At 31.2% G+C, this 21,926-nt stretch overlaps 1 protein-coding gene and 1 long non-coding RNA gene across 2 annotated transcripts; both read right to left on the bottom strand.

Moving 5' to 3' along the window:
• Positions 1-346: 346 nt before the first annotated feature.
• Positions 347-18,853, bottom strand: LOC134714742 (uncharacterized). The gene is made up of 13 exons (XM_063576261.1): positions 18,579-18,853; positions 15,505-15,645; positions 14,972-15,095; positions 13,845-14,017; positions 12,994-13,138; positions 12,332-12,418; positions 11,561-11,723; positions 7,498-7,601; positions 6,473-6,520; positions 5,006-5,074; positions 4,659-4,703; positions 3,569-3,631; positions 347-2,963 (listed from the first exon to the last, which is right to left on the bottom strand). The coding sequence occupies exons 1-13, from the start codon at positions 18,603-18,605 to the stop codon at positions 2,785-2,787; spliced, it is 1,368 nt and encodes a 455-aa protein (XP_063432331.1). The 5' UTR covers positions 18,606-18,853; the 3' UTR covers positions 347-2,784.
• Positions 17,073-18,240, bottom strand: LOC134713748 (uncharacterized). The gene is made up of 3 exons (XR_010106374.1): positions 17,951-18,240; positions 17,564-17,641; positions 17,073-17,154 (listed from the first exon to the last, which is right to left on the bottom strand). It is a non-coding gene; the product is annotated as an uncharacterized LOC134713748 (long non-coding RNA).
• Positions 18,854-21,926: the final 3,073 nt, after the last annotated feature.

Here is a 21,926-nt window from a genome sequence, read left to right as displayed (position 1 = left end):
ATTTAAAGTTTTCATATCAAGTAAGAATGAGACATTGCTTGCTATCAACTGAAATTATTTAATTTTAATATAATAATAAACATGTTGTAATATTTTCTAAAATTGAAATTCATATTCACAGGAGAAACGAAAAAATAAACATATATAGAATTGAACCTCATGATTCCATTAATTCAAGAAATATTATGTGGAATAAAATCAGCAGCATATGGTATGATTTACCGATTGTTTAAGGTTGTACCATTGCTATACCAACATGTTTTCACAGTAGAGTTGTCTCAATAGATAAGCATTCAACATCTTTTTATTTCTCATCAAATATTTGAATAACTGAAGAAATACTATGAGAAATAAAATGTGCCGTAGGATATAAACAGTAAATGAGGTCTGGCAAGACGATACTAACTGCCCCCATTTTTATTATTAGCAAGAAGGTTTTCTTCCAATAACAGAAGTAACTAAAGTTCCTCAGAAGTAACAACACTGACTCTAGGCCATATCTTGAATAAAGCTTCCAAGGTATAAGATCACAGGCACTTGTCGAAAAAAAGTTTCCCATATACCTTTATATAACACAAGGTACTTAACTCCTGATTTAAAACAAGAGTGTCCTTAGTACATGGATGCCCCACTCCCATTATCTATGTTTAGTGGACCGTGAAATTGGGATAAAAAATATAATTTGGCATTCAAATTAGAAAGTTCTGACATAACCTTCAACTAAATCAAAAACTAACTTGACCAAAACAAAAACTTTCACCTAAAACTTGCACAATTATTTTCTATGTTCAGTGGACCGTGAAATTGGGGTCAAAAGTCTAATTTGGCAATTAAATTAGAAAGATCATATCATAGGGAACATGTGTACTAAGTTTGAAGTTGATTGGACTTCAACTTCATCAAAAACTACCTTCACCAAAAAACTTTAACCTGAATGAACGGAAGGACAGAGGGACCAGAAAACTTAATGCCCCTCTATCGCAGGTGGGGGCATGAAAATGTAAGGCAGTAACAAAATTCTGTTATCGCAAGTTAAGTACCTTGTGTTATATAAAGGTATATAGGATTTTTTTATGAGACTACTGTGTATTGGATGGATAAAATAAGTCAAAACTGGTACCAGTAATGAAACGGATGCTGTCGTAAATTAGAGAGAACCATTTATATAAAAACAAATCTTCCACAAGATACCCTAGTAAAATATTGTAGCATATGGACTAAAGAAGAAAAGTGTAATGACCCCCATCATCTTGCCAGATCCCCTCTGTATGAGAACTGCAACAACTGTTTATTTAAAATATTACAAACAAACAATTAAAGATATCTAAATGCATTAATAACAAGATATCCTTCTTTAAAAAGGCATACATATATATATGAAATTCTATAAATTATAGTTCTCTCATTTCTAAATAAGTAAATGTCCACCATTACTAGCAGATGTCTGTTTCTAATAAGTATCCATTATTCAAATACAGTAGCACAATACTGAATAAAATGTTCCATCCTCAAAAGCATGAAAGAAAACTTGTTATCATAATAACAATTAAAATTTAAACAGGACACAACCCCTGCAACATCTCTGTAATAATTGATACTCCATTCAGTAAGAAAACGATTCTCTCTGGCTTGGTCTGTTTACAGTCTTCTGGATCACCAACTTAGCATATATCTGAAAAGCATTAAAAAAAAACCACCAGAAAAAATAATCCAAACAGGAGAAAGTTGGAATAGGTGAAAGATTAAACAAGCTTCATGTTGAAATATATTAAAATTGACATTTTAATAGAACGCTATTAAAGGGCTATTCCATTTAAAATGTATATGGTAGGGAGGGAGGAACATTCAAAATATGTTTACAAGGAACCAATTTTAGAAAATATTGCACATTGGTTCCTCAAACATACCAAAAAAAAAAAAGCTGCTTAAATACATCTAATGTAGCTCCATAGATTTCAAAATTTATCCGTATTAACATAATTTAAGAACAATCCTCAGCAAACCCAACCTGAATAACCGATTACATTTTATAGTCTGTACATTGTAATGCATAAAGCTGATTTATATACTTTAATCATTTTGTGAAATCTTTTTTTAACTGTGTTTTCTACATTTTCAATAACAAACATTATGCAATGTAAACAAATTTTGCAAGTTTATCTATTATTTATGGCTATCTGTACTATTCAAGTCATTATTTAGCCTTTTATAACTGACTGCACAGTATTGGTTTTGCTCATTGTTGAAGGTTTGTCAGTGACCAACAGTTGTTAATTTCTGTGTTATTTGGTCTCTTGTGAAGAGTTGTCTTATTGGCAATTATATCACATTTTCTTTTTTATAATCCACTTGTATTTTTGTCCATCTGATGAGTGAAGCCTTTTGCAACTTATTTTTATGGTTCGTTCATATGTTGTACTGTAACATACCACTGTCTCAGGTAAAGGGGAGGGTTGGGGTCCCACTAACATGTTAAACCCTGCCACCTAATGTAAGTATTGGCCTGTCCCAAGCCAGGAGCCTGTAATTCAGTGGTTGTCATTTGTTTATGTGATAAATATTTGTTTTACATTCATTTTTTATAAGGCTGTTAGTTTTCTCGATTGAATTGTTTTATATGGTCATTTCAGGGCCTTTTATAGCTGACTATGCGGTATTGGCTTTGCTCATTGTTGAAGATCTAACGGTTACCTATAGTTGTTAGTTGTGTCTCATTTTTGGTCTCTTGTAGAGAGTTGTCTCATTGGCAATCATACCACATCTTTTTTTTACTTATACATATTTTTATTCCTTTTTGCTGTATTTCTTCTGCCAATAGAAACTCAAGGCAGTTGTGGGTAAGGATACAACAGGTTCCCATGTTCTTTGATCAGGTGAATAGCCTTTCCAATGCACAAGGAACTCTTGGCCCAATTTCCCATCTCTATCCTCAACAAGATAGTCAATGTCATATTTTGTTGAATCTGAAAGAAATATAAGAATATGGGGTTTCATTGTATTTATAAATATTCAAAAGGTAGCGGAAAAAATACATAAAAATAAATGCAGCTTACAAACAATATTGTCCCTTACCATCCCACCATAAGATAAATCATAAGTGGTTATGAATTTTTGTTAATTCTACCAATTAAAAATCTATAAAATAAAAAAAACACAAAAAATGCTGGATTGTACTGTCAACCACAGGGAATAAAAAAAAACCCAACTGTCTGGAACACAGGAATACCAAATGTTGACTTATTAGCAATTTGAAACAATTTGTACACAATATTCAAGTTGTGTTTGATTAATGAGCAAAGACTTGGAGAAAAAGGAAAAACTATCCATGAACCAGGTATATGATGTTGTCTTATGTTGTCAAATCTTTGTTTTCCACAAAGTAATTTTTGAACATTTTTTTGTTTACATATACATGTACTGTTGTAAAACTAATCCTATGAAATATCTTGAAATTTGAAAAAAGTCTATTGCTCTACATGTACCCTTATGTATTCAGACAAAATCATATTTAAACTGAAACAAGAAAATATAACAGTCCAAAATGGAGCTTAGGAAATAAGTTGACTACCTTTCTTTCCTATACTGGACTTTTTTTTCTTTGGAGGAACGACTACCTTCCCTTTATTGTCATCTGTAAATAAAGTTCATAACACACAATTATATCACAACATTCATTTAAAAAATTGAAACAAAAGCCTTACTTGACATTTTGACTAATCTATTGTTATCCTTCTGATTGTCTAGTCTTTTGCTTTTTGAAAATAAATCTTAGTGTTATCTTATTTCTACCAAAGGTTATCAACAATCAAAGTTAGGGAAGTATGAAAACACGAGTCATAAATAATGAAATGAATACTCAAATAAAGATAATATATTATCTTCGGCTTAGTATATTTCTAGGATTTTGATTGGGTAACTCACATCGTTACAAAACCCATAACCCCAGACTTTGCTACCAATTACATCGGTGAAAGTCATGTGCATTTTCTATGGCTAAAATTGAGAATGGAAATGGGGAATGTGTCAAAGAGACAACAACCCAACCAAATAAAAAAAATCAGCAGAAGGTCACCAACAGGTCTTCAATGTAGCGAGAAATTCCTGCACCCGGAGGCGTCCTTCAGCTGGTCCCTAATTCATTTTGAAATATTAAATTCTGTAGATGATCCATGATGTCTGTATAATTAGATACTTAATCAACTACTGATTTTATCTTATTATGTCGATTATTTGCACTCATCTAAGTAAATGCATCACTATTTTGTCACATTGTCAATGAATGGGACTACTGACCTAGCTAGGCAAATGACCCACGCTGACGTCACACAACTTTGAACGCCAAATTCCACCCATTTCACTTTCAGTCTTTAGAAGGTTTCTACCCTACACCCCGTTAAAAAAATGTGGAAATTCCAAATTTCAATAAAAGATATTGAAATTGAAAAAAAACCATTACTTTTCCTTTAAACTTAGTGGTCGAATTGCTCTAAAAATTGTCAAATTTAGACTAAGATTGGGGATAAATTCATTAGATAAAGTTCATATCCTTCAGTACCCTGTACACCATTTGGCTGCACCTCAGGATGTTCTTGGATACTTCAGGGTGTTAAAATATCCATATCTACAGATATGAAAGTAGATAACTTATAATAGCTTACTTGTAGCAGTTATCTTTCGCTTCGTGATATCATTCTCAACTTTACCTAAAATATAAAAGCAACAACTATTACTAATCAGTGACTTTTTTCTAAAATCTACCTGTTGAAAATAAATTGGTTATTTTTTAAACAAATTATCAATTAAGACACAAAATTGAGGCCAGACTCTTTAAAATATATTAATTTCATATCTTAGCAGACTTGTTTTAGCCCACATCATACAATTAAAATGAGAATCATGTAAACTACAAGACAGGTATAGAAAAATAATGTCATATATTACAAGTTGTAATTCTGAAACAAAAATTCATTTTGGTAATTTATACAACATTGTTTACCAATCTTACCTATGCTGATTATTGCAGATTCGTCATCTTTTTTCAACCCCAACAAGTTATTAAGACCATCAACTAGCTCTGAAAGTGTTAAATAAGTGAAGTCAAACACAATTTTGGAAAGATTATACAAGTATTGCTATATTGCAAGTTGACGACCCATTGATTAAAAAGAGTCAACATCTCATTATCATCATCATTTCAACTAACATAGTTATTCTATATTAAAAATAGCTACATGAAACAAAAGTATGGTTTAATATATAAATTAAAATAATAACATATGGTTGAAATCTTTACTAAAATAGTCCAATGGCATCAAATATATCACAAATTAAAGTTTAAGAAAAAAAAAAACACAATACATTAGGAGAATAAGCTTCAAGTTAATGAAATCAGCTGGGCCATCTTCAAGTTGTCTTCAATAAGATATTTATAGAATCACCAATCAAGGAATTAAAACAAAGAAAATTATTTGATGAGTGACCGAACAACACATTAATTTACAAATGTGTCTAGCGCGTGAGTAAATTATCAGTGTTGTTTCAGCCAAGTGTTTTTTTTTATATTTTGATTCTTTAATGAGTTATTCTTTTTATTACATTGGCAAATGTTTTTTTTTTAAAGAAATTAATATAAAAACATGTAAGGAACTATATCTTTTTTCTATGCATTCACAAATATTTTTATCCAGTTATCGAAGTCTTTACAACGCCTATTGTTGTATGACATAAACCATGTTTATTTCATATGTGAAATTATCGGTTTTTATTTAACTGGGAAATAAATGTAATTCATTGCAACCAATGTGATAAAATTCTATAATACAAAAGTGTAGTGTTATTTATTTTTATAAATTTTATCATTGTTAATACTTTATTTTAGAAGAAGATGAGGTCATGTGGTGTTTTGGATCAGAGTAATGACCTGCCATGGGCCATCTTCCAAAGGAAATTCCATTTTCAGAGAAATCATCAATCTGCTTACTTAAACATTAAATGTCAATGAAAATCTTTTTAAGATAATTTTCTTTTAAGGTGGTACACTTTGACTAAAATTAATTTGGCTTGTTTAATTTTCTTAAAATTTTAACAAAGTCTTTTCTTTGACCCATTAACAAAAATATAAAATTTTTAGAAAATTTGAACCAACCATTTTATCAGAAAAATTATACTGGTTATATAGCAGTTTGACAAACACTAATTTGATCATTGAGAAGCTTAATATTACCTTAACAACACAACATAATTAAAATGTTTAGCTGATTTTACAGAGTTATCTCCCTGTAGTGTTAGGTACCACCTTAAAAACATATTTGAAGAAGAAGGGCCCATTTTGGCCTCAAGTTTTTAAGGTTCATCTAATGAAATATTTTGTTCACTTTTTAAACATCCAAGTGCCTACTTCAGTTGATTCCAACTAGTTTAACGGAAAATTTGGGAGACAAGAACCCAAATATGTCCTACAAAATAGCTTTACCTAATGGTATTGCAGGACCCACTTGTTCATCTGTAGCAGAGTTCTCACCTAAATAATAAACAACAACAAAGATAAATCTCAAATTAGGAAAAAGCATTAAAAGACTTAGATATTTACCAAGAAAATGTTAAAGTAAAATTGTTAATATTAAATGATTACTTTTATATTTTTAACTTTTAAAAAACAGTAATGCATTTATATACTTTGTGATTCTCCACACTAAATATATTGAAAATAATTCCAATATGTTTTTAGCCAATAGGAAGCATATTAGAATTATGATATATCTTGAATCTAAATAAATGACACACTGTAATTAAATATAGATTTATTATCATTTTTTTATTATTTTTTTATTTTTTTGGGGGGGGCCTATTTTCTCCCCTTTTCTGGTTCCCAACGGTCAAGTATCATTTAAAAGTAATTATTTCTTTCCAATATTGTTAACAGTTGGCTTTTTTCAAAACTACCTCTACCCTTTTTTTTATTGGGAAAATATGCGTCCTTCTCATCAAATTGGGAAATTTAAAGTAAACCACAAATTTGACTGAAACTTCAATTCACAGACCCCCTTTCAAGAATCAACCCCTGCTTTGAAATAAGACCCCTTCTTATCAGTGATTATACATAAGACCGCACTGTTTGGGAATAAAGTTGTCTTTTTGGGAATAATTTTAAGCCTTTTTTTTCAAATTGGGATTCTTTTCCAGGGGAAAAAGCCTTTATTCTCCACTAATTTAAGGCAAACAATATCACTGTGTTAGGACAATTTTCAATAAAATAACAATAACTGAAAAAAGTATAGGACATGCCAAACATTATCCCTCTAAAGTTCTTAGTTCAGTGGATTCATTGGATAAGCATGCTTTAAGAAATAGTTAATGACAAAGACAGAAATATAACGGGAATAGTAGATTGAAAATGCTAAATTGGCCGTTTACAAGAAGCATAAATATATCTGAAATGATATATTTTTTTCAATATATAAATTGAAATAAATGAAATAAAATAACTTGTTGGCATACCTTCACTTAAGTCATGAACAGGTTCAAGTGCTGATGGATCTGAAATGATTGAGTCCACAATATCCTCTGCACTGTCTGGCTCACTCTGGCTTGCTTGTGTCTTCCTAAAATTGAGCATTATATTAATTAATGTAAATGGATAGAAAATTTTAATAGTTACTTTCATAAAAACTTTATAGTTGTTTTTTTTTCTATTTATTTGCCTCTTTCACAGCAAATTTTTATTGAAAGAAAGAAATATTATACACCAGTATATATAACAAATTTAGGTCTGTCAGATGGGTTTAGGACCACAAAAAATACAATTGCCTGTAAATTTTAGTTTTGTCAAATTGAACAGTTTTTACTAACAAATGACCTGGGAAATCTTACCACCAGCTATTGCAAAGCCATGCAATTATACCTTTCCATATTATTTCCATCAACTTAGCAGATCAAGGTAAATTAATCAATGAGTGATAGATTTCTAGGATATGAAATTTAAAGGTCCTGGTGAATAAACTACATAGAAAACAATAACTATTGTATATGTTCAATGGGACAATAGAACTGCCAAAATATGAAATGGAAAGTATAAATTGGGTTCACAATAATTGGTACTTAAGTTGATGGTTAAAAGGTCTTTAGTACTATACAATGGCATTTGTAATAACTAAAGATTATTTCCTTGATCTCAGTAAAATTGACAAAGTCTATAACCAATGATTGTTTACATTTTCTGATGTCTCAAAAAATTCTGTGCAGTGTTTCAATAAGAGATGGTTAAACATGTAACTCTTAATAGTGTCACAATAGTATACATTAACTTCATTCACATAATTTAAATTTTATAATTTTTAGTCGGCTTTAACAGAAGGTTCATAATCACAAGTTTTTTGTAAAAAATAATCTGTAATATTTGAGTGTTTTTATGGTTAATAACAAAGGAAATAGTATATTGGACAGTTGATCTGTGAAATTACTTAGCATGACTATCATTTCATGAATTGATAAAAGATTTCATTACACATTTATATATAAGTCATCAGTCAGTATTGAAAAAAGGGCCTGTTAACCAGTTAGAAATTTTGCTATTTGATATTGGTCCTTAACTGTCAACAACACTAGTAAATATCCAAACTTTAATGTTTTTGGACAAGAATTCTGAAATTAAAGATAAAAAGCATCTTTTTTTGCTTTAAAATAGATGAATTTTATTTAACTTCAATAGTTTTTGTACAAGTTTACTATGAAACATACCCCATAGAAAATATCAATGGAATTCCAGTGGAATACCAGTTGATTCCACTGGAATTCCACTGGTTTACAGTGACTCATTTGAATTCCACTGGTAAATCATTTAAAACTAAAAATTCCAGTGGAATTTGATTGGTGATTTCACTGGAATGACATTTGAAAATTTTACCACTGTAATTCCACTGGAATAATGACATTTGAAAATTTTACCACTGTAATTCCACTGGAATACATTGTTGGGTTGCATGATTTATCATTTAGATACTGATGGCCATTTTTTGGGGTAGAAAAAGTATTTATATTATATTCTAATGACTATTCTCATTACAATTCATTTGTACCTAGTCAAAATAATTATGATGTCTTAATTGAAAGGCAATTTAATTGTTGCTTTAATGACAACTTCTGCAGCAACGTGCAAAGAAAAAAAATTAAATTGCCATTCTGTTCAAAAATGTTTTAATGCATCACCCTTATTTATTTCTTATATATTGAAATTTATCTGAATACAGCCTCTCCCACCATACTGGCCAAATTAAGAAGACCCAGCAGATTGCATTATATCAAATGGTTATTCCTTGAAATCAGATACCAGCCGGTATTGTTGTATTTAAATAATTATATCATTATAACTCATTCTCGTAAAATGGGCCATGTCATCTGAAATGATTTAAAATTACTGTTTCATTTGTATAACTGTAACCTACAAATTGTTCGGTCAATAAAATTCAATCAGGTCACCTATTAGTCCGAGGCTGTAAAATCTGTTCACCTGTCAATTTTGTTTCATAACTCTCCTTTTTTATTGCGTTATGACAAGGTGTAACATTTATAACTTACACCACACGTACAAATGAGCATCATAGGTGCCGTTTCGACCGTTTAAAGTAGAACATTTTATCTAATTATTCGTGAAATATCATAAATGTATGGTGTTTTTATTTTTTTATTCCTGCAAAATAAAAAAATAAAATAAGATGAAATAGAAGTTGTAGCTGTATTTTAAGATAGATATTATATACAAAACTAAAATTTAAAAAGGAAAACGTATATTTTAATGAAAGTGAAATACATTTTCAAAACATTCTCAAACACCCATATTAAGGGGAAGTAACTCTTGTGATTTTAAATTTCTACAAACCGGCAAACCCCGCAAATCGGCTGTTTCCGTAGTCCAACGGACGACCGGTTTTGAGAAGTTCACTGAAATACCATTACAGGGACGAATCAACTTCGGGCCGATATTATATGGGACGAGATTGACACCTTGACTTAAACGCACTTGCAAATATGACGTCATATGATTACGCTGGATAACAAAAATGGAGAATCCAAACGCAGATGTTTTCAGATAAGTATTTGATTTAACATATAATGATTATGAAATACAATTTGTTGAGGCAATATAAAACATTTAGGATTTTAATCTGAGCAAAACATCAGAAAGTTTAGGCAGACAATAAATTAATGAAGAATGATAAATTGATATATTGTTGTCACATTCATAACAGACATATCGTAATCTGACATGTTTTTGGCACAACTTTTTGGAATTTTGGGTCCTCAATGCTCTTCAACTTTGTATTTATTTGGCTTTTTAACTATTTTGATATGAGCGTCACTGATGAGTCTTATGTAGACGAAACGCGCGTCTGGCGTATAAAATTATAATCCTGGTACTTTTGATAACTATGTAAATGGTACATGGGTATATATGATAATCTGATATGTAGAAATTAAATTGTGTGAATAATATTCATCTAAATTAACTTGGTGAAACGTTAATAATAATTTAAGTCGCCAGTTTTATCTTCAAGGGTTAAAGGGGGGGTACTAAATTTGAGTTTAACTTAAACTTCCAATGCAATGTAAGATGCATAATGCTGTTTCTATTGAATTTATTGCTTCATACAATCATTACCTCTTGAACAATTGATTCTTTGTGGATATTTTTGTACTTTTAGGGGATTAAATATGAGCTGCCAGCAATGATATGAAACAGATTTTATGCAGATTCCATTTTAATACCTTTATTCAGCAATTATAGTTGGAAGTACAGAGACAGCAAGTTTTGAATTACAGAAAGGAAGAGAAGTTTATATATCACACATAATTTTTATATTAGTTAATCAGTTTGTGGGTACGGTTTAAGCTGACCATATAGACACTGTTTTTATTCTACTTATACAAACCATGCAGGACATTTTTCTGTTCATGGATAGGATGTTAAAAATGTTATTTATTTGAATATGATCAGATCAATCATGTGATGAATTCGAATCACTATATTTTGTGTTTCTCAGAAGTAGTGATAAGGCCAGCGATAGGGCGTAAATGTCAGAGTAGCAATTCCACTGGAACTGTAGTTATTCCACTGGAGTTGCAGCAAAATACCACTGGAATTACATTCGCATTCCACTGGAATAATTTGGCTGGAATTCCACTGGAATACAAGTGAAATAACACTGTAATTTCCACTGGAATTCCAGTGATTATCAGTGGAATAATTTGGCTGGAATCCAGTGAAATAACACTGGAATTTTCACTGTAATTCCAGTGGAAAGCCAATGTAGTTCCAGTGGAATTCCAGCCAAATTATTCCATTGATAATTACTGGAATTCCAGTGGAAATTACAATGGAATATCAGTGGTATTCCAGTGTAATTCCACTGATTTTTTTCTATAGGGTAGTTGCCTGTATAATTCCTTACAATACTTACATGCACTTTATTTGAACTTGGATAGTTGTCTCATTGGCAATCATACTTTATCTCTTTATTTTTATATTAATAAAGCTTTTACTATAAATTATAATAATAAAACTCACTCGAATCTAATATCTCCCTTCCTGTCCAATATCTTCTTTAAATCACTTATTCCATAGTTGCTGGGCTCTTTCACAGGTACTGGAAGTCCCACTAGCTTCCATGGAATCTTACCTTTCAGCAGTGAGGAATACGGTATTGGTTTTGATTCCCCAATGGCCTTTTCTAAAAATGGAAAAACTAGTGATGAAATCTCGTATAGGGCTGTTCTAGAAAAAAGTGTCTGATGGCATTTCACATTCCTTCCAACCACCTACAGAAATAGTTTTAATTTTTAAAAGGGAAACATGTCTATTTTTTTAAGAATTGTGTGCCTGTCACCAATAGAAAACCATATGAAATACAGACAATGGAAGAACCAAACATAAAATCTCTGGACTAAACACCATTATCAAGATCATATGAATATAAAGACTAGATTCCTGAATTATTAGGCAGTTTAATTTTAGGCATATTTCTGAAATAAACTTCAACTAATGTACACTACCTATTTTCTTTGTCCTCTTTCCTATTCACTATAATTTGTTTTTACCTTTTTATCAGTAATGTTATGTTATGATAGAATATTTTTCGATATCTTTAAAAAATCTTTGTTTAGCTATTCTTTTTGTTACACTGACAGTCATCTGACAGTAGAATTTTTAGTGAAATTAAAGTAGACAATAAAAGGAACTATATCTTTTGCATTCACAGTTGTTTTGATACGACATCATCAACATCTGGTTATTCTATATACATTATTCTCAGTCATTTTAAATTAAAAGGTAGCATACCCCAGCAAGAATTTAAAATCTGTCTCAATTCAGTCCGCAGGTCACCCTTTCCTTTCTTGCTTGGCTGTTTCATGTACACTGTGTTTCCTGCAAATAAATAAGATATTCATTGAATTGCTAATTTCAACATGTACAAAATTCATGAAGTCCTTTACAGAGACATTTCTATAAAAAGAAAACCATATTGTTGAATGTTTATTTTTCTGAACTTTTAAAATACCTGAGTATTGTCTAACCTATCTTGACATTTTAGTGGGTCTAAAACTGAAACTGTCCAGGCTATAAATATGTGCAGAAAATTAAAAAAGAATGTCACATTTATCAGCTATTGTAGGTGGGGTATAAAAATAGATTTTATGGCTATTTTGTGCTTTGTATATGTAGTGGGTCTCATTGGGGTCTAAGCGTGGCACGGGATTGCAGATTTTTGGTACGCGTGACACAGGAGATTCAAATTATTGTGTCGTGAAAACGGAAAATAATGTATAGCAGGACCCAGGAAATGACAAAAAATGAGAATTGCTTATGTACATAGTGTAAGCAGGAAACAGGAATCTGACAAAACAGAAAGCAGGATCCTGGATCAGAACCCCCTATATAGTAACTTGTATTGTTGCAAATGGTTAAGGAGTTTAGCGATAAAGGTAAACTCATAAACATACCAAACACTGATTTCCGGAAACTCTCCATTACATGAGGTTGTACAATGTACTCTATTCCTTTGTTGGTTCCAAACAAGTGGGGATCCTCATGCTCTCTTGTGGCAACCATCACAGACTCAAAACCCATAGATTCTAAGATATTAATCTGAAGAAAATTATAAGAAGAAAATACTGTTATACTTTGTCATTTCTAAACACAGTCATCTGTATATTTTGCATTTTTTCTCCTTAAGGATCCTACAGGTATATCTGTATCACTAACTACTGTGGATTCATTTATTTTCGTGGGTACCAATTTTCGTGGATTAAGAAAAACTTGCATATTCGTGGATATTTGATTTCATGGTTTTTCTTAAGTCTGCATATAAACCTATAGACAAATTATCATTCGTTGAATATTTAATTTCGTGGTTTTACTGTGCCCACGAAATCCAAGAAAATTGGTATCCAAAGAATAATAATTAATCCACAGTATCCAAATTAAATGACATATATTGTAAGGCTTCGTGTAAGGTTATGTAGTGATAAATTTTATGTTAATATTTTGCATAAAATGCATAATGATAGTGGTTTCCTTGAGAAACTGATAGTCAAAACATAGTGTTCTCTAGAGACTATTGCTTACAAGCACAATGTACCAGTAGGTTACATTTTTATTGAGACAATAACCTTCAAGGGTTAGCTGTAAAATAAATGTAATGTGTTACTGTCCAGTTTAATAAACAAAATTGGCTTATAGATCTGCTTCCTGTAAGAAAAATTAACACTCTCAAAAACTGATTTTCCATATTTCAAGACAATGAAAGCACTTTTATATTACGGGGGGAAATTATTTAACAATGCTATCATACCGAACATCTAATTTGTTTGAAGTGATGGGCAATAGCATCCTCTTCTGGCATCCCTTTTAGCTCACTGTCCCTAATTCCCCTAGCATCTTCTTGGAACCTTTCTCTCTCTGTTGGTGAAAGTTCTCTCCACTTTTTGGCAACATCTTGAAAGTGCTCTGATTTTGAAGACCCTTCTATTCAAAGAGATTACAATGTATTTATTAGTTTAATTAGATTATTTAAGGGGGCACTAGCTACGACATGTACGAGGTATATAACAAAAAATCTAATATTTTTTTTTTTGATAAACCATTAATGAAATGGAATTTATAGTGAAATACTAATTGGCTTTAGCAAACCAATAAGGTTCAATTTTGTCAAAATAAACTAAAAAACATTGATTATGAATTATTCACTTGCAAGTGAATAATTAAACCTAGCTGATTCAGTATTCATGTGAACCTCAGCTATAACGGGCCCCTAAATTACTAGTGTAAAACCATTCAAGCAGGAAAACCAACAGTCTAATCTATATCAAAATTGAGAAACGAGAAACATGTATAAATTACATAAACAAACAACAACTTCTGTACACCAGATTCCTAGGTGTCTAGACTAAACTACACACTAAACAAAGCTAAGCATTTCAATGCCCGTGCCCTTTTAACTTATCATTTTAGACTTGTAATAGTTTGGATAAATGTTTTACATTGTTATAAATCAAATTTGAGAATTTAATTATAATCCATGAACATTAATTTGACAGCCATGACAGCTAGTGTCCCTTTAAGGACTGTTTAAATTTTTTTATTCAGAATTTTTTTGTCATATATATGGCAAATGTCCTTGAATCCTCAAATAGGATATTAATTTTTATCCATGAGTCAAAATGCAAAAAAAAGTTTAAATCGTCATATAACATGTATAATCACCTACAGTGGTTTACTTTTATAAAATTGTGACTTGGATGGAAAGTCGTCTCATCAGCATTCATACCACATCTTCTTATATCTACATTAAGTTTAGTTTCAGCATGTACCTTTTCTTTGGAGGGCTATTCCACTAGACTTGTACCTTCAATTTGTTTTTACAATGCTAATAAGGTAAACAAACACTTAACTGTCATTTACAATAACTTGAATAAATACCTCTCTTAAACTGCTGTGAAAACAAAGTATATGAAGATGGTCCCCTTACAGCCACCTTCTTCTTGCTGTAGGCTGGTGCTACTCCACCCCTCCTATCCTTTGCCCTTCTATTCCCAATCCACACCTAAACATAAAAAATAAATACAATATTCAAAACAGTTAACATGGTTAAGTTTCATTTTATTTTTATTTTCATTGAAACCTTTAATATGTATAAACCTTTTGCTTTAAAATTTACATTCTAATTGTGAAAAGTAGCTGCTGTTGTTGGGAAAAAAGTGCACGCAATGATATATAATTACTCCATATGGTGATACAATGTAACTTGCCTAATCCAACACTTGAGTATTCTAACAGTCTGCTTTAACAGACACATTTTAATAGTCCCAAAAGTATGCTTATCCTTATAGAAAAAACCTGAGTAATCCGACACCCTACATAATCCTAAAAAAATCTGGTCCAAGTGTGTCAGATGAGACAAGTTACACTGTTAATACAGAATGCCTGGCCTAGACCCAACTGATCCACTTTACCTCAATTTTTTCTGTTGAAAGTTTGGTCTTTACTCCTAATGCCTGTATCTTTTTCTTTTCCTTTGTAGACCTCAATCCATCATTCCAGGCTTCTTCCAAGATAGCTAAGGTTGCATCAGAGATTATTTCTCTACTTCTCTTCTGGCATAATAAAAAATTAAATTCAAAGTATAAATGAATTTACAGAATTAATATCCTTTTTTTTCTAGTTAAAAAACATTGAATTCTGGCCCTTAGCTGAGTTTAACTAAGAATCGATAAACTACCATGGATATAAAAAGAGGAGTGGCATGATTGCCAATGAGACAGAACAAAATGACAAAGGAATAAACAAATACTGTGGATTCATTATTATTCGTTGGATACCAATTTTCGGGGTGTTCGTGGGCACATTCAAACCACGAAATTAAATATTCAAAGAATGATAATTTTTCTAAAGGTTTGTACATGTTGTATGCAGACTTCAGCATAACCACAGAATTTAATATCCACAAATATGCAAGTTTTTCTTAATCCACGAAAATCGGTACCCATGAAAATAAATGAATCCACAGTATAGGTCAATGTGTGGCCTTCAACAGTGAGCAAAGCCAATACCGCATAGTTATGATAGTTGGATAAAAAAAGGCCTTAAAAAGAGGAAAAATAACCACCTAATTTATGTAAAAAATAAATAAAAACAAAAACTATATGAACATAGAAACAAAAGATAACAACTGAATTACAGGCTCCTGACTTGGGACACGCACATGCATACAGAATTTGATGGGGTTAACATGTTAGCGGAATCCCAACCTAACCTGAGAAAGTGGTGTAACAGTACAACATAGGTAGGTATATAAAAAGCAAACGCATATAAAATAAAAACAAAACCCTATCAAGGTTCATGTCAACCCTATGGCTAAATTTTTCAACGCAAAATATACTCTGAGTACAGCATTTATGTACAGACAAACCTGTGCATCTGGAAAAAGTCTTAAGGAGGTTGGAACCACCCCTTTTTTTGGACAAAAATGCATTTGAATGGGGACATTTAGTTGAACCCCCCATTTAAAAATGGCTGGATCCCCCCTGTAAAGGCATAGAAATACAGGCATTTCCTAGTCCAAATAATTATGACATCTGGCAAGGCTTTTTTTATTTTCTGGGACGCCTTCCTGTCGTAGATAAATAAAATTCAAATGAATTGTACGTTTCAGAAAATTGAAAACCTAACTGGATGTTGCAGTGCACTTTTTCTTTACGCTGCAGATACCAATAAAATAAACAAACAGTTTCATTTGATATGGTCCACTCCACAGTTTAAACTGTGGACAGCATATCTATAATATATATGTTCCTGTTTTAAACATGTTAAATCACCAATTATTGTCAGGTATCTATTGTCCAGCTATTGACCATATCAATCAATACAGCTAATTTCAATAATACCGGTGGGGAAGTTCTTAAACCTCTTTCTTTACCCAACATAGGTTGTTTTGGCACCTTCTGGTGGAATGAAAAAAGGGCACTGCCAAATCCTGTTAAAATTTTGTTTTTCTAAAACATGAAACATATTTGAAATGTATTTATGTAGACTCATCAAGTTGGGCGTAATAAACACTTGAGTTGGGTTCTATTGGTTTATTATAGTAATCCTGAATAAACACCCTGTAACATATAGAATACACAATAAGTCACAATACATACGTTCAAAGAACGATAACTCTAATCATTATCTCCATATTAATAAAATGAAATATAAATTATCCAAGTAGTTAACTTCAGTTCGAAATATACCATAATTTATAAAATATGTTTTACTACAAATCATAAGCATTTATACCAAAGTCTATTTCCGGTAACTGTTCAATATGCAATTCTACAGATATCAATAACACCTTGTGTCAATGATCATTATCTACAGTAATCGATTCTAATACACTATTGTATTCGGAGATATTCGTAAACTAAACAATAACACATTACAAACACAGACAAGACACACATTAATTAAAACACGTAGTAAAAATAGACAACACGTAAACAAATAAACATGTAAACACAGAACACAGCTTACCGTGTATATAATACAAGGGCTGAGCAGTGCTCCTCTATAAAGTTACTGTACTCTATACTATACTTCACATACTGGAATCTGAATATAAAGAAATATGACTTCATAAGTCTTAATGTCAAAAATAGTAAATAATATAGTTAAACTCAATGTAAGACAATATTCTATGCTGGAATCTAATAGCAGCCAAATATGAAAAATAATACAATAACTGTAATATTCTTTCTGTCTTGCAAATACCAACTTAAAGTAAAAATATGAACTCTTTCATACTCATGGAAATCAAAGTGGACTTTCATACTCATTTTCATAACACATTCATATCTTTTATACCAAGATAAAAATATAGAAATACATGCATCAAATACTAATGTAAAGAATATAACTGACCTGAATATAAAGAATGGTTTCCAGAATAAGAATAAATAGAATATATCAATCACAATCAAGTATAGTGTTCTCTGTGTAGAATTTGAAAAGAGAGTGCCTCAATATCAAAGGAGTTCACAGAGTAACCAATCGGAATAAAGAAATAGAAAACCCAGGATGTAAATACCAAAGTGAATAGAAAATCAAAGTACTGTCATACTGTATACTCTGTCAAAGTCAGTCAACAAGTCAGTGCATGAACAAATATATACAAATACTATTTATTAACATAAATGCTATAATCAAGCTGTACTACATTTATCTAGGGCATGCTATTACTTGAGACTTTTCCAGATGCTCATGTGTGTCTGTAATCTGAGTAAGTTTTGAGGTGAAAATGCAGTCAATTTAGCCAAATTTTTCCGACGAAAAAGGGGGGGGGGGGCAGGATCCGCCAATAACTTTTGACATATAATGTGTATTGTATTGTTTAATGCCTTCAAACCTTAGGGGTATAAATATGCATTCCATTAATAAATACGTATTAAAGTAAAAAGACCAGACGCTTTGAATCTACTATTTAGTCTTGTAGTTGGAAAGCACCGCGTGGTCATTATTTATAAAGCTACTAAGATATCAAGTTACTTACAATATTATTTGCAGCCTCTGAATCCATTTCTCTGGTACTTGTATAAAGATTAACGAAATATGTGTAAGAAAGATGTAATTAAAAGGACGAAAACTGTTAATTATTGATCAAAATGTCGAGATGAAAACAATGCCAATGGTTACGAACGCTTCGAATAAGTACTAGTAGCGGGATGCTGAGAATGGCATTCGGAACGACACGATACCATTTCCGAAGACAGCCGAAAGCTCTCTTTCTAATTCAAGCTAATAATGTACCGTAGCGTACTGTGCGGTCTATACAGTATACTTTGTTATAACTTGAAGAAGGCTAACAGCATTAACAATTTTCTTCTTCAAGAAGCTAATAAGTATAGGATAGGTGATCTAACAATGATATGCTTTCATCGTTCAAATGTCCAATTATAATTTGGATATGCTTATTTATCTTAAATAAGCCTTTTATGGTCGATTGTATATTTAAAATTTCCCCTGGTTTTATGACGATTAAAACTGTCACTAATTTATCTAAAGATGTCGAATATGAACATTTTTGTGTTTTAAATCCTCTATCTAATTGATAAATTTCTTCACAAATATGTTTTGAAGGTTTTGTCTTTCGCCTTAAATTATGTTCATTCATTTGTTTATTCTTTAGCACATCTGTTATAATAGCCATTGCATTATTAATTGCGTCTCTTGTTTTAGATCCGCGTACGTGAATTTTTGCTTTTTGTATTTCCTTGAAAAGTTTAATAAGAATTTCATTATTCGTTGACATCTCAACATATTTTTCCTGCTGGTTGAATCCACTTTCTGTTCTATTACAATCACATGTAAGATTGATCGTTGCTACATCACACATGGTGTAATCCTTTCGCCTACTGCATACATTCAGATCGATGTACAGAGAAGCATACATGATATAAAATACATTGGTAGTCAGAATGGTGAAAATGATCCATCGTTTTATACGTAAAGGCATCGTTGTGATCACTTAAGTCCTGAAAATATTCAATAAACTGTCAATGGTTTTTCTGTTTTGCTGTATACATATATGTTTTTCGTTTACTGTTTTATTCATAAATCAGGCTGTAATTTGTCTCGTTTGCACCAGTTGGTGTTTTTGTGTCCTGTTAAATTGTTATACGATGATGACTGATGTACCCATATTTTGACTATTTTATTAATTGTGACTGTTTATTTAACGCATCATGTAGCGGAATTTGATGAGACTGTTATTAAAGTGAGAGGGTTAGCGCTATAGAACCAGGTTTAATCCATCATTTTCTACATTTGAAAATGCCTGTACCAAGTCAGGAATATGACAGTTCTTGTCCATTCGTTTTTGATGCGTTTTGTTTTTTGATTTTGCCATGTGATTATGGACTTTCCAAATTGATTTTCCTCTGAGTTCAGTATTTTCGTGATTTTACTTTTTATAGTTGACTATGTAGTTTGGATGTTACTCATTGTGGTAGGCCGTTCGATGAAAAATTGGTGTTCATTTCTGTGTCTTTTTAGTCCCTTCTGAATAATTACCACATGACAATAAAACCTTATAGTGTGCTATTCATAATTAAATGGATTTTGTAATTAGTACTTTATATAATTATCTCTGGCTCAGAATAGAAGGCAAGATAAAAATAGTACTCTTTTTTTTGGCGAAAACTATTGTACAAGTTCATTTTACAAATACTCCTTGAACATACATGAAATGGATATACAAAGTTGCGGGTTCTACAAAAATTGCCGCAAAAGTGAAATCTGAAAAAAAAAAAAGAAAATGACTCTCAATGATAAAATTTGTAGGCATTGGTGGGAGTGTAACTTATAAAAAAATATATTTGATCATGCAAAAAACCTAAAAATTACTCAATGAACATGAACTTTTAAATTTCGAAATGTGAAATGAAACTTATTTTTCATCTATATCTGTTTTTTTAGAATTAAAAACTGCACATATCTAGAACTCAGATTAGAAAACAAGTTAAACAATACTGTCATATTTTGGCCGAAAATTAATGAACAAGTTCATTTGACAAGTAATTCATAAAGATACATAGAGTTTACAAAATTTCCGGATTTCTTTGAATAACCGCTCAAACACACCCGCAAAAGAACAAACCAAAACAGATATTTTACCCCGCCACATTATTTATGTATGTGCCTGTCCCAAGTCAGGAGCCTGTAATTCAGTGGTTGTCGTTTGTTTATGTCTTACATATTTGTTTTTTGTTCATATTTTTACATAAATAAGGCCGTTAGTTTTCTCGTTTGAATTGTTTTGCGTTGTCTTATCGGGACCTTTTATAGCTGACTATGCGGTATGGGCTTTGCTCATTGTTGAAGACCGTACGATGACCTATAGTTGTTAATGTTTGTTTTATTTTTGTCTTTTGTGGATGGTTGTCTCATTAGCAATCATACCACATCTTCTTTTTTATATAGCAATAGTATAGAATAGTAATAAAACAGACCCACAAACTGACATACTTTTGTGTAAGCCTGGAGAGCCTCAAGAAATAAATACGATACTTTATTGTAACTCTCCTACTGGAGATTCAAAGAATATGTTACTTCTTTGTAAATCTTCTGACTTGATACATAACGAATTTCCGTGTTAGCTACCTACTTGAATTGTCATCTACAAAATAACAAAAAAAAAGTCAATTAATCTATCAAAAAAACTTAAAAATTACTACAACTATACAATCAATCATATCCTATGGACAAATAAGTATGATGCAACTCATCAAAGATACCAGGTCTAAATTTTATATATACGCCAAACGCGCGTTTCGTCTACAAAAGACTCATCAGTGACGCTCGAATCCAATAAAAAAATAATTTAAAAAGCCAAATAAAGTACGAAATTGAAAAAAGCATTGAGATTCAAAATTCTTAAAATGTTGCCAAATACAGCTAAGGTAATCTATGCCTGCAGTAGAAAGCCTTAGTATTTAAAAAAATTCAAAATTTTGTAAACAGTTAATTTATAAATACAACAATATCAATGATAATTCATGTCAGCACAAAACACATTTTACGCAGGAAACTCCAGCTTCATGTAAATGCTTACCTGCATCTGTAATAGCAAATCAATCTCCTTTGAAGAACCTTTTGATAACAAACTTTCTATAAGACATAGTGGAACTTATTTTCCCGTCTTTAGAAATACCATTTAAGGCTTAAGTAATCTCAACAACATTACTTCCTACCTGAACAACAGCAACGGGTCGCAGTAAAACAGAAGAAATCAATATATAAATGTATATCTCTATTTCGATTTATTATACTATAGATTAAATTTCAAAATTTACATATAAAAAATCTCCGGCGTATGATTCTCAACATGTTCAATAAAATG

Source organism: Mytilus trossulus, chromosome 4 (assembly GCF_036588685.1).
Source record: "Mytilus trossulus isolate FHL-02 chromosome 4, PNRI_Mtr1.1.1.hap1, whole genome shotgun sequence".
In the NCBI taxonomy this organism is placed as follows: domain Eukaryota; kingdom Metazoa; phylum Mollusca; class Bivalvia; order Mytilida; family Mytilidae; genus Mytilus; species Mytilus trossulus.
The sequence above is the reverse complement of the archived record's forward strand: the minus strand, read 5'-3'. Positions and strand labels throughout refer to the sequence as shown.